This window comes from Cupressus sempervirens, chromosome 5 (genome assembly GCF_028749045.1).
Source record: "Cupressus sempervirens isolate cs-2001-9-10 chromosome 5, ASM2874904v1, whole genome shotgun sequence".
Lineage (NCBI taxonomy): Eukaryota > Viridiplantae > Streptophyta > Pinopsida > Cupressales > Cupressaceae > Cupressus > Cupressus sempervirens.
The window spans coordinates 581,989,597-582,003,856 of record NC_143122.1 but is presented as its reverse complement, the minus strand read 5'-3'; the positions used below and the strand labels follow the sequence as shown (position 1 = coordinate 582,003,856).

The window sequence follows — 14,260 nt, the reverse complement described above, 5'->3', positions numbered from 1 at the left end:
ATTAGAGGCAATATATATTGTAGTGGTCAAACATATGCATGTGTCAAAGATAAGAGACTTGATAGAGGTGGGATCTCTACCAAGTAGTCTTATCAAAGATCCCAAAGAGGCCTAAGGGAGAAGCTCTATCTATGACAATTACCTAATCGAGATAAAAGTCACCAGAGGGTTAGGTGATTAGAGAAAGGATCTCTCCTGAAGGATTAGGAGGGGTAGCTTGGGTAGTATTTGGATTAGTACTTACTTAAATCTAATATTTCTGATATGTTTTACATACAATTTTGGATATTGTACAGACAAATGATTGCAGTTTACAGTTATCGAATTGAATCGGAAAGCAGGGACATCACAAAAATCCATCTGCTCTTGAGAGAAAGCTCTTGATAATATCGTGTCCTTTTTACTCTAAAAGGGAAGAAAGGTGGTTTCTACCATCTACTGCAATATTTATTTCCAATGCATGTGAATCTTCCATCTACATTTGATATTCTATTAAAAAAATTATATCTACCTATAGTACGCCTCATATGAATATGTATATTGTAGATTTACAAATAGATGTCACTGATCTTAATCATGATTGTGGTGACATCACAACCAGCTAACATCACATTTGAAACAACTAGTTGCTTGATGACCAGTATTTTAAAAACTAAAAAATAACATGATTCCATCTAGGTATATACCACTACCTACAGTCATAATCTCACTTGTGAGCATGTCCATAATTTCGTGGATTAGAAATAAGATGTCTTACATATCAATTTGTATCCTGCTATAATATCAAAAAGAACAATCTTACCATAATCTAGTCAATTAAATCCTGTCTGCGTAGAAAATAGATCAGATATTCAAATCTATTGAGCTAATAACTCAACTAGGCTCACAAAGTTTTCTTGTTAATTATTAAGGTTCTTTTGTGATTCTGTGAAAGCTTTCTTACCATGCTTCAATCAATCACATTCTATGTCCTCTCAGGCACAAGATAACAGAGTACACAGGGAAATAGATGACACCAAACCCTAATATAAAAGTATGTAAATATGTAGCGTACCTTTTGGCATTACCATTTGAGTGTATGGTAAAAATCCTTGTAAAGAGTGAAAACGCACTAGAAGCCCTCCACTTTTTGATTTATCAACCTTTCCTTCATATATTTCACCACTTTTTTGATATTTCTTTGCTTTCTCCCAATCAGCAACTCTCTAATTCTTCACAAAATATAAGTATCAGCTCCCTCCGAGACTCATATGCACAAAATGATTGCATTAATACTAATGATACACTAAGTTTAAATGATGCATCGACAAAAGTTCTTAGTATAAGCTCATGTCATTACTGTAAAGGACTTCAATATTATCCTCTCTAAAAACTATATCAGACATTAAAATGAAATACTATTTCAACATTCATTGCAAGCTTTAGGAGAAAACTTTCCTAACAAAAAAGCATATTTTATTATTGAGAAAGTGCAGCATAATTTCCTCATATAGTGCGTTGATTTCTTAACAAAATTCTTATCTTTTGATTCGGAAGTGAAGATATAAAAGAAACTATAATTTGGGCATATGGCCTAGGTGTTAAATGAAATATAATGTACTTAATAAAGTTCAGCAACTTTTGAAGAATTGACATCAAGATGTGGCAGTCAAAAGCTGCTTATAGATGACAACCTTTAGATCGTACATATGATGAAGTATTATATTGTTACCATTCTGCTGCTGCAGACTATAAAAAGAAACATCAAACATGGTGTATTGTTTCAAAATTTATAAGGGAAGGTTCCCTAAGACATAATTAAACCTAAAACTAAAAGCTATAAATAACATGTATAAGTATGAAGTGTGCACATATACAAGATTACAATGAGAATTTGCTTGATGTAGATATCTAGCATACTATATTATTGTGCCATTCACCATATGGTTAATAGTCAAAACCTGTAGCAAGATTTTAAACTTAAAGAAGGGAAACTTATCAGGCAAAGACCAGTAGCAGCTGTCAAAAAAGATTTGAAAGGAAAAAAACAAATGAATGTTGATTACTAGCTAAACTGTAGGCTAACAAATCTACATCAACAGGAACTAATTAAATGGATAATGCAGTCAAGAAACCAGATGTCTAATGAAATATCACCAATTAAATATCTTACCATAATAAATAAATTTATAAACCACAGTTAGCTCTAATGTAAATTATAATATTCAACATCTGTAGCTACTTTCAACATAAACCAAAATATGCACAAATTTCATCAAATTCTATCAATGTTCGAGCAACTAGTTTGACATAAGACATTTATTAATGCAGGAGAGGTGGAGCTGGAACTAGGGTTTTGAGAGGCTCTCAAGCTGCAGGGGCCTTTGCAGATGAAGGAGAATAAAATGGGGAAGGTGATAATCTGGCCGAGCTTTATCTGGCTATTCCAATTTAAAGTTTTTGGGCTGATATGGCTACTAAAGCGAACCCTTCTGCAGTCGAGATTGTGGATGCAGGTAAAACAGAGTTCTTTCCATATCATTCTTTAGTTGGGGGACCTGTGGCTGCCTTGTTACCACATTTAAGGGCAGATTTGGTTTTTTTAAGAACCTTTCACTGGAATGTCGCATGTGCTTCTTCTATGGGCTCAAGTGTTAGTGTTAGCAGTGGCCTTGTTGTTTCCAGATGCTTCAGGTTTGACCCACATCTTGGTTTGGGTTGTGGCTTTGAGTATCACTTATGTTTGTGTAAAAACCCCTAGCTGGGTCCCAATTCAAATCTTGATGAACAAATTATTGTTTCAAAGTTTTCTAATTGTTTATCATATATTCATTCATTTGGTTCTTTGAAATATATAACTATCAAGACCATAAATTGTGAAAGTATAAACCTTTCCAAAACAATGCTTGTCAATTTATTAAATTTGAGATGATGAACAACCTTGCCAATAATCTGAATACACTTCTAAACAGTAATTAGAGTCTATAATGAATATAGTGATGTAGCTGGCCCCTCTAATGTCCATTTGCGGCTGACTCCACCATTTGCAAACTGTAGGAATGCACAATTTCCCTCTGCCATAATAAATTCAGCTTCAACACAACTCCCAGTAGCTGTCGTCTATCATATACAAGTCCAACTACCACTCACGGCTTGGTCTGATCTCCCACGCTTCCTATCTTGAAACCGCAGCCTAGTCTAGTATCATGCCAGCATACACATGGTCATCCCATCTCAAAACCCAGGACTAGGAATGTGAGTGAGACCCAAGAAAGAAGCCGACCAACTTCACAATGGAAATTGTCCTTATGTTCTACCAGGTCTGCCAATACAAACATTTTGCAGACTTCCAGTATCAAGTCGTTTGTGCTAAATCCAGTGTTATTCCCAGCAAGAATTGTCCACCTTTATTAAAAAAATCTCCAGGCCACCTTAGGCACAATAGGAGAAGCGGATAATTGTTTTCCTTGGCACAATTATCACAGAAAACTTAGAATTACTTCAAACCCTCAGCAAGATGATATAAATATTCTAGATTATTCTCCTTAACCACAGAATTCACAGTAGGAGATGTTGGCCAATTGTATACTTCAGCGCAATTGCCAAGAACTTCTCAAACGAGACCCTTATACTTCAGCAAGGGCTCACAAGTCAGAAATCAAGAAAGCCACAAAGGCACAAACAGAAAATATATTTTCAAGTGTGCCTTTCCCAATGACATGAGCTCTCATTTATAAGCTTTCGTTGGCCAAAGTTTCCTTAAAACTCCACTTCAAAAATTGTGGAAGTTTCCCAAAAGAACTCAACACTAGAAACTCTCCAACTCGATTTTAAAAAAAATCTCTTAAAGTCATTATTATAATAATATAAACATTATTATAATAATGTACTCAATGATTAATAAATAAATAAGAGCTCATGCAATTTATTACTCTATTAACTACAGGTGACGACCAACTGCTGAAGCCACCCACTAGACTGCCAAAAATAGCAACTGCCGAAAATAGACTTACTAAAAATAGTAAGTCCACAACTGAGACCCCTAAAACACTCTGTTAGCTCACGAGGGTTGCTATGATGAGCTAACTCCATCAACTACATAAACCTGCCAAAATCAGGGACATTACAGTCCTCCCTTCCCAAGATTGTTTGTCCTCAAGCAATCTAACATCATACAAAACCTCCACCAGGATCCCATAAGAAACAAGTGATGTCCCTATCCTCACTGAGCCAATAGAATGCCAAAACCATCAACACAACCAATAACATGACCCACCACACAGCACCAAGTACCCGTGCTGGTGATGTAAAGGTCGGAACATCACCAATAGACAAATCCTTAGGAGATCTCAACACACTCTCCTTCATTATGCCTACCACATCATCTTGCAGACAATCCAGCTTAAGCTCAGACCAACTCTGTATCTGATGCAAATCCTAAACATGTGAGTCAAAACCCAACCTATAAATACTCATCATAGTATAAACTCTATCATTAATATGATCATCCTCATCGACATCCTCATATGGCTGTGATGACTCATCCTCAATCTCATCAATGTAAACCCACATCCCATGATTTGATGCTCCTTTTGGCCTCAACACACAAGTACGACCTTTTGAGAAAGGCCCCTTGCACCAAAAGCAAAGCTGACAACTCCTCAAGTCCTCTCTAGGAGTGTCATCAGACCTCCCTACTGACTTACCCTTGTCCTCAACAACTGGTGGGGACTCCTCATCATCAAGTGGAAGAACAGAAGATTTTGAAGCAACCTTGCTTCAAAAAGAGGACTCCAATTCATGTACCTTCCTCATCGCGAGCTGTAGAGAAGATGGGCCCAATGACTTTACCCATCCACAAAGTGGCTCAGTCAATCCCTCCATAAATAACATAACTTGTCTGTGCTCCGAAATATCACAAACCATTACTGAAAGCCTCTGAAACTCACTAATGTAACCCTCCAATCCACCAAACTGCTTCAGCTGAGCCAACTCATGGAAGTACACCTCTGGATCCTTCCTATCAAACCTCTCGATCAAGAGATCTATGAACTCCTGGTAGGAAGTGATGTGATCATGTCACAAAGAAACTAACCCATGGTACCACCAATCATGGGCAGCCCCGTCTAGATGCAACACTCCAAATCTGATAGCATCCACTTTTGACATAGGACACAAAGCCAAATATGTGTCGAGCTTATGAATCCAAGCTAAAGCTATAACTCTCCCAGTACCATCAAAGTGCTCTAATGTCATCTTACTGGCAACTCCTTGTAACTCATTTTGTCGAGGTCGTTGTCTCTCAAGTCCTAGCCTCGCTCTGGAATGCTCCCATTTCCGGATCAGGAACCTATCAAAATTCAAATGATCTTTAATTGCCTGTGGGAAAGCATCTCACTTCGTAAAATGTGCCAAGATGTCATCAACAAAAGGAGCGGCCTCAGGCTCAATACTGACCGCTTCCATCTCAGGTCTCAGAAATGTAGGCTTCTACAACCTATCATGAGTGCTAATATGAATGTCACCTCCGTCAGCTAATCCACTATGATCCTCAACTCGAACCCAATCTACATCTCTATATCTAACACCATCTTGTGTTCTATCCTCGACTCGAGATCTATGAGAACCAATAGAAACATCTCGAGCTCTCTCCCTACTCCGTCCTTGAGGAAGCATTATCTACTACAGAGTATTAGACAACTATTGCAGTATATCTATTATTTGTTGTTTTTCGGCTGCAATATTCCTATATGCCTGTAGGGCATCTCTATTGACCTCAGCATCTATGGGTCATACTCCAGTGCCACCAAAACCACTCAGACTACCAACTGAACCAAACTGAATCTCAGGCTCTCCTCTGGGAGGAGAATTACGTCCTCATCAGGTATAGTGCATACTCGACACAAATCTCCTATCATCAACCATGATAGAAAAATGGATCACATACTGAACTAACAACTATTTCGGAGCCCAATTCCTGCAGGCTGGCAAGAAACCACTCTAATACCACTGTAAAAACCCCTAGCTGGGTCCCAGTTCAAATATTGATGAACAAATTATTGTTTCAAAGTTTTCTAATTTTTGATCATATATCTGCTCATTTGGTTCTTATAAATATATAACTATCAAGACCATAAATTGAATAAGTATAAACCTTTCCAAAACAATGCTTGTCAATTTATTAAATTTGAGATGATGAACAACCTTGCCAATAATCTGAATACACTTCTAAACAATAATTAGAACCTGTAATGAATATAGTGATGTAGCTGTCCCCTCTAATGTCCATTTGCGGCTGACTCCACCATTTGCAAACAGTAGGAATGCATAATTCGCCTCTGCCGTAATGAATTCAGCTTCAACACAACTCCCGGTAGCTGCCATCTATCATATACAAGTCCAACTACCACTCACGGCTTGGTTTGATCTCCCATGTAGCCTATCTTGAAATCGCAGCCCAATATAGTATCACGCCAGCATACACATGGCCATCCCATCTCAAAACACAAGACTCGGAATGTGAATAAGACCCAAGAAAGAAGCCGACCAACTTCACAATGGAAACTGCCCTTGCATTCTACCAGGTCTGCTAGTACAAACGAATTTGCAGACTTCCAGTATCTAGTCGTTTGTGCTAAATCCACTTTTATTCCCATCAAGAATCATCCACCTTTATTAACAGAATCTCCAAGCCACCTTAGGCATAGTAGTAGAAGCGAATAATTGTTTGCCTCAACACAATTATCATAGAAAACTCAGAATTACTTCAAACCCTCAACCAAATGATATAAATATTCCAGATTATTCTCCTTAGCCACAGAATTCACAGTACAAGATGTTTGCCAATTGTATACTTCAGCACAATTGCCAAGAACTTCTCAAACGAGACCCTTATACTTCAGCAAGGGCTCACAAGTCAAAAATTAGGAAAGCCACAAAGGCACAAAAAGAAAATATATTTTCAAGCGTGCCTTTCCCAATGAAATAAGCTCTTATTTATAAGCTTTCGTTGGCCAAAGTTACCTTAAAACTCCCCTTCAGAATTTGTGGAAGTTCCCAAAAGAACTCAACACTAGAAACTTTCCAACTTGCTTTTTAAGAAATATCTCTTAAAGTCATTATTATAATAATACATTCAATGATTAATAAATAAATAAGAGCTCATACAATTTATTACTCTATTAACTGCAGGTGACGACTAATTGCTGAAGCCACCCACTACACTGCCAAAAATAGCAACTATCGAAAATAGACTTACTAAAAATAGTAAGCCCACAACTGAGACCCCCAAAACACCCTGTCGGCTCACAAGGGTCACTATGATGCGCTATTTCCATCAACTATGTAGACATGCCAAAATCAGGGACATTATAGTTTGGTTGAGGTCAGTTGGGCTACGGAGGTTTCTGGAGTTGCAAGGGCCTTTGCAAATGAAAGAGAATGAAATGGGGAAGGTGATAATTTGGCCAAGCTTTATCTAGCTATTTCCATTTAAAGTTTTTCTGGCTGATAGGACTACCAAAGTGAAGCCTTTCTATACTCCAGATTGTGGCTGCAGGCAAAACAGAGTCCTTGCCAAATTGTTCTTTAGTTGGGGACCTATGGCTGCCTTGTTACCAAATTTAAGGACAGATTTGGATTTTTTTAAAACCTTTCGTTGGTGTCGCATGTGCTTCTTCTATGGGCTCAAGTGTTAGTGTTAGCAGTGGCCTTGTTGTTGCCAGATGCTTCATCTTTGACCCAAATCTTGGTTTTTGTATTAAAATATTATAATGTTTCTTTAATAGTCATCTTAGTTAGCCTTTAGTTTATTAAATAGTTTCTATTTCCGTCTTTAGTTCACGATTGTTTCTTTTAGAAACATCGTCTTTGTAAATCGATATAAGGAGCTTTCATTTCATTTATTTAATACAACTACAACAACATCGATTACCATAACATGGTATCAAAGCAAGTCGATGGGATTTCATAAAATTTGGCAAAATGTTTTAAGAAAAATTCAAGCCTCTTGATCTAGAATTTTTTCCAGAAATTTGTTTTTCAGTTTTTAGAAATAAAATCGTTAGTATTTTATGAAACTTTTTTGGTTCATGTTCGAGGATTTTGCTGGAAATCACATGCCTGGTTAAAGGTTTTGATCCCGTGATTTCTTGGTTGCAGCAAAAGTCTCTAATTTTTTAGGGTTGCATGTACTTGCATGTGCTTGCATGTTGCTTGCATGTGCTGGTTTACCATATGAAGTCTCATGCTTTGCCGCTCTTAAAATTTTCTGATTGGTTTTCATAAATTTTTCCCTTAAAAATTTTCTAATGGATTTTTATTATTTTTTCCCTAGAAAAATTTATGATTCTGTAATTTGCAAAGCTATGTGAGATTCCTTTGTGGGTTTATAACTTTGTCCTCAAAATTTATCTAGTGGGTTTTACCGTTTTTTCTTAAAAAAGCGAAGCTTTGTATTGTCTGGTTTTGATTGATTTTTCACCTCAAAAATCATGTTAGGTTTGATTAATTGTCCAACTCAAAAATTGGGTTGGATTTTTATCAATTTTTCTCCTTAAAAAATCATGGCTTTTTCCAGCTTGTTTGGGGCATCCTGTGGTATTGTGCTCATCTACAAAGTTTGGAGGGTAAGTCAAATTTTTCCTCAACATTGTGCTAGTTGTTCTCGGTGTTTTTCTCTGTCTCCAAGGAAGAGCAGTTTTGTTATCCAACATCAAGTTGGACACTTTACGATGATTTCTAGTCAGATGGTTTTTTAATTCTAGGAGGGTTAGTGACAGACTTATCTCCATGGCAGATTCAGTGGCAGGCTCTTGTCTCTTGTTGCAAAGCATTCTAAAGTCTTTGTTCATTTTTGGACAGATTTTGGCTTCTTGGTCATTAACATTTTGCAGATCTAGGGAGGATCTTAGCAGCAGCAAAATGTTTTGAAGAATTTGTGACCAAAAGACATCAATTAGACAATGACCATTAAGGGAGAGTATTAATATATTATAAAATTTCTTTAATGGTCATCTTAGTTAGCCTTTAGTTTATTAGGTAGTTTCTATTTCCGTCTTTAGTTCACGATTGTTTCTTTTAGAAACATTGTCTTTGTAAATCTATATAAGGAACTTTCATCTCCTTTATTTAATACAACTACTGCAACATCAATTTACCATGACATTGGGCTGTGGCTTTGAGTATCACTTATGTTTGGTTGAGGTTAGTTGGGCTATAGAGGTTTTGGATGCTAGGATTTCACCTATTCTGTGTAGTGCTAGCAGCTTTATCATCATTGGTGCTACAGCCAGAGTTGTTTTGGTGAATAATGGCTTTTTTGGAATTTGGGGCCCTGGGACCTGTTTGTGTCTATTGGGAGATTGTCAGTCAGTTTGATGCCCCATGCACGATGTGCACAAGTTTCTTTCATTCCAAAAGCTTTGTTGTGAGGCGCATGATAGTTTTTGCCTCTCTTCTATCTATTGAGCTTGGGGTAGCTACGGGATAGATCTTCTCATGTTGATGTTCTTTGGTTCTCTTAATAGGTTCCTCTTGTTGCTGCTATGAAATATCTCTACTCTTTGCTGCTCCTGTGATTTTCATGACTTTATCACTTGCAAGAGTTTCTTATGGAGTTCTGCCCGAATTCAGTTTTTCTGTTCTTACATGTCATAGCTAGCATTGTGCATCTGATGCTTAGCTCTTATTTGGCATGGTTCCTCTATCATCAACATAGTTTGATCATGGTTCTCCTTTCCTGTTCCATGTGGATGCTAACTTGGTATCAGTTACTTATGGGCAGTCATGTGCACTGATTGATCTTAAGTATTCACCGTTGGATCTGTTTTTATTCATCACGGCATGTAATTTATGAGCTCATTGCGACATGTTTAATTAGCATTGTTGATTTTGACGGTTATCTTTTCCACACCGATTCATTTTCCCTGTTTGTCTTCTTGGTTCAGGCGGCATCAATTCATTTTTGTTTTTCGGTGGAGACCATTTATACCTGGTATCAGGTATTACTTGTTATGTTCTGAGTGTGTTGTTTGTGGTGTATCCTCTGTGATTGCAGCATACAGTCTTTTCTGAAGATTATACAATACTGACAATACAGTTTTAGTAAAGACATTTGCATTGATTGCTTTAGCAAGATTGACCACCATCAGTAATTTTTCTGCAGACATGCATGCCTTGCTTCGTATGAGAGTAGGTAATCACATTTTGTAAATGCATTGAGAATATAACTGTGAAGTTATATCTGTGTATTGGGAAGCAAAACTCAGTTGTTTCATTTCTTTGACTCTGATCATTGAGTGATCATTGTACGTTGAAGACATCCATAAGGGGCAGAGATTCTTTGTGATTGATTTGATGAACTGAATTAAGGATCCATCTTTCTGTGGGCTGCGTTGTTCCCTTTGGTGAAAAGGGTTATTCCCAGAATAATATTTGTGTTCTCTTTATTGTAATTTCAGTTTATTGCAATCTATATATTCTGGTTCAAATCTTAACACTGTCATACCCATTTGGGTTTATGTTTTCCCTTTTGCCTGGACTTTGTCTAGCCTAGCTTTAAATCTGTGTTTCTAGTTAAGGGTCTCTTCTACTCTTATGGAAGAGCAGTTTGTTTCAATGATTGTTGAGGGGGCTCTCTTTCCTGTTCTTGTCGATTTTCTATTGAGGACCTACATTACTTCTACTTTGGTATCTTTTCACAAGTCTCCTATAGATGTAAAGAGTTCTGCTATGGAGGTGGAGATTTTCCTTGTGAGAAGATCGAAGGTTTGTTGCTTCATCAATTACCTTCCTTTTCTGTCAGTCCTATTGTGGTGGATGTTTCTCCTATTGAGGTGGAGAATGTTGGTGTGGGAGAGATGGTGTGCAGTTGTAAGGGCATTGTTGCTACCCTTTCTTTGGCTATTGGTTATAAGGTGCTTGATGTGGGTCTTGCTCCCCTCTTCTTTCATCTCACTCCTATTGAGGTGAAGACTTTGTAAGGAAAAGGAATCTCGTGGATGTATCTGTGGAAGGTGAAGCCTTTTTAAAACCAGTTGTAAAGGTTATGGGAGCCTATAAAAATCCTTTGTACTAAGTTGTTTGGGTGCTTCAGCCTTGTGTTTGTAGCTTGGTCTTTACATGTTTAGTCTCCTTTAGGTTGTTGCTGTTTTTCTGATTGTTGGTCTACTGTTTGTATGTGTTCTATCTTTTGCATCTTCCTATAAGGGTTTCAGATCCCATCAAAATCCAAGGATTACATCACAAGTCTACCGAAAGTACATGGGTAGGATTGTATCTTTGTGGTTTTAGCTCAACTTACCAAGTATGCTCATTTCAATGTCATATCTTCTGAATAAAGAGTTCCACAAGTGGCCACTCTACTCTTTAGAGAAATTTATTAAAACTACATGGACTACCTCAAGACTATTGTTAGTGACATAGACAGTAAATTTATTAGTTTGCTTTGGCATGAACTCTTCTGATTGACAGAAACAGAATTAACCCCAAGCACTAGCTACCAACAAAAAATGGATGAGAAAGCAGAAATTATGAATGGGTAATTTAAGGAAATTTATTACAAGACAACAAATGACATGGGTTAAATGGATTCATCTTGGAAAATATTGTTACGATTATGCCAATTGGAATGACTCCTACCAAAGCACTATATGGTTACAAAGCATTATCATTTGTAAATTTTGATTCTCGTAAATAGTAGTACCTAAAGCTAGGAACTTGGTATAGAGAAGTATGAATATTTCAAACACATTAAAAAAAAACATGCAACAAGCTCAAAGTCAGAAAAAGATATATGTTTATCACTATAGATTGGAAAGAATGTTTAAAGTTGAAGACTTGGTATATTTCTAAGGTTGTAATGTTATAAACAACATTCTCTCAAGGAAAGTATTGCAGAGACGCTCAAGCCGCAATTCTATGGGCCCTATAAGATTATACGAAGAATTGGAGAGGTAGCTTATAAGTTGGAGCAACCAACAAATAATAGAATTCATAAGGTCTCTCATGTATCTTGCCTCAATAAAGTGCTAGCTCAACATATTATGCCATGCCAAAGTTACCCACTTGATGAAGCAAGCAAATTTATTTTGGAACCCAAAGAAATCCTTGACATGAGAGAACAGTGTTGAAGATTGTAGCTGCGTTAGAGACCTTTATCTCTGATTTTTCCATATGTTGAAATAGAAATAATATTGTGTCAACGACTGGAGAATATATTCATGATAATATTTGAGTTACTATTATTTTGAGAGACATGTCATACGAAGAGTCGTGTTTGGAAATAAGATTTGTTTTTGGAAATTGAAGAGACCTTCACTTGTGATGTGAAGAGTCCCTCAATTCTACATATATGAATGATTACTTTGTGTAGAGATATCGTATCAAGTGAAAGCATTGTACTCGAACATTTTAGTATAAATAAAAAAGATATTTTAATGGTGTGGCTGGGTTTTTACCTTCAAGTTGAAGGGTTTTCCCAGGATAAATGGTTTGTATCTTTTGTACCTATTTTTATCTTCTTTATTGTTGTTTAGAGCCAAGTTTAGATGACAGCAGTAAAGAAGTCCTTTTTGATCATTAGTTTGTGCATCTATCTTAGATTGCTATTTCACAGGCAATCTACAAGTGTTGGAGCACTGATGTTATTATAGCTTCGAAAGATGTCTTTCATACTTGTGTGTTGTTCTACCTTTTGTCTCTATTGTGTTTAGTCTATATCCTAGTTGAAGACACTTGCATATAATATGTATTTGTGTCTTGAATATGTTGACTTAGCATCCTGCAAAGACCAATGGTTGTGCCAGAAAATTAATTTCATATTCTAGGCAAGTGCTTGGTTCACTTAATAAAGGCATCAGTTCATGATTATTATTGGTCAAGAGTCTATAATTCTATTTTGTTGTGGTTGGTGCATTCTTTTAGTGCTTGTAATTATGAAGGATTCATAATGTTTTTCTCCTTATATAACGGTGGTTGGTTTGATGTTTCGTATCTCCTGCGCTCAAGGTTGGACGGTTATTCTTTGTTGAAGACTCTAGATCAGAGTGTATAATAAAAACTTGTATCGGTTTTATATGAATGAAGTGTCTTTGCATAGAGTATGATGTGTTACCATGTGGAGGATGATAAGATATTTGGAGTATGTCAAGAGTTTCCTGCATCGCCACACGAAGAGTCTTTCCTTGACATTTGATAAGTCTAGCGTTACAAGAAAGAGATGATTTTCTTTCTACTCGAAGGTTGTTCTTTCATGGATTGGCGTTCATTGTAGTCTCTGCATATTATGGATGTTGTGTCTTTTACGGCTCTTTGCTTCATGTTTTCATCATTTATTGTCTTGGGAATATTATGTGTTCTCTTTCAGATTATATACTGTGCAACTGGAATTCTTCCTGTCAAAATTTGCTTTTCTGCAACAAGAAAAGTAAACAAAAGAGTGCAGAAAAGAGAAGAAGATGCAATTAACGCAAATAAAGGTTTCCAAGCACTTTGATAGTAGTACGAGGACAAACCAAATACTTAATCACATTATTGTTTGTTACATTTGGGAGTATAGATGAATCGAGAAGTCACAAGAGTTAAAAACACTTCAGTTTCATACTGAATACAGGAAGTTGCGTACACTCATTAATTCAATCTGATATTAGGTATTATGTTCCTCATCTCAACTAGTTTAAGATTTAATGTATAAAGAGCAGATGAGAAGCTCGTGTTATTTTCCAGGCTCGTTGGACAGAGTAGCCGACATACAATTATCGTGCTAATTCACCATGATTATCTCACAACATCCTGGAAGTGTATGGAAAAGGGTGTTGAGAATATAAAAGTCACGTAAGCAAGCAAGTCTACAATGGATAGAAGGCAAGGAAACTGTGAAATGGACAACAAATTTACTGGAGTATGAACAATACCAATTCCTACTAAACGGGAGTAAGTTGGTGTAACAAAGCTTCCAACAACAGAAATACGAAGAGTGTAGAATGGTGGAGTGTTTAGCAGGAGTTGGGCATGGAATAAATGTTATTTTCTTCTGATGGAGTCGGTTCTCAAAGTGACATAAGTTGGAGCTGGCAGATTCCACAATTTCACAATTATCCCTGATGGCTTCAATGATTGATCTTGGAGATTGGTTGATATGACCGCATGTTGTTTAGCAAGTTCTATGATATGAATGCTAGTCTGCGTTTATAAAAGAGATCATTGTGTATTTCATATTTGTGTGCATACTGAGATAAGAAATAAGTATTCTATGATTATATCTTGAATATTGATTAATGTA

The 14,260-nt window shown here is 36.7% G+C and overlaps 1 protein-coding gene across 3 annotated transcripts in view; it reads right to left on the bottom strand.

The window, feature by feature from the left end:
- The window catches only part of LOC149557274 (Nucleic acid-binding proteins superfamily), a 208,591-nt gene that overhangs the window by 179,026 nt on the left and 15,305 nt on the right, over positions 1-14,260 (bottom strand). For 2 of the 3 annotated variants that reach the window (XM_089831975.1, XM_089831976.1), the window contains exon 2: positions 1,055-1,205. In XM_089831975.1, coding sequence (XP_089688101.1) covers positions 1,055-1,205 — 151 coding nt within the window. Of the gene's footprint in view, positions 1-1,054; positions 1,212-14,260 lie in introns of all 3 variants that reach the window. The other variant, XM_089831977.1, reaches the window with a different exon arrangement.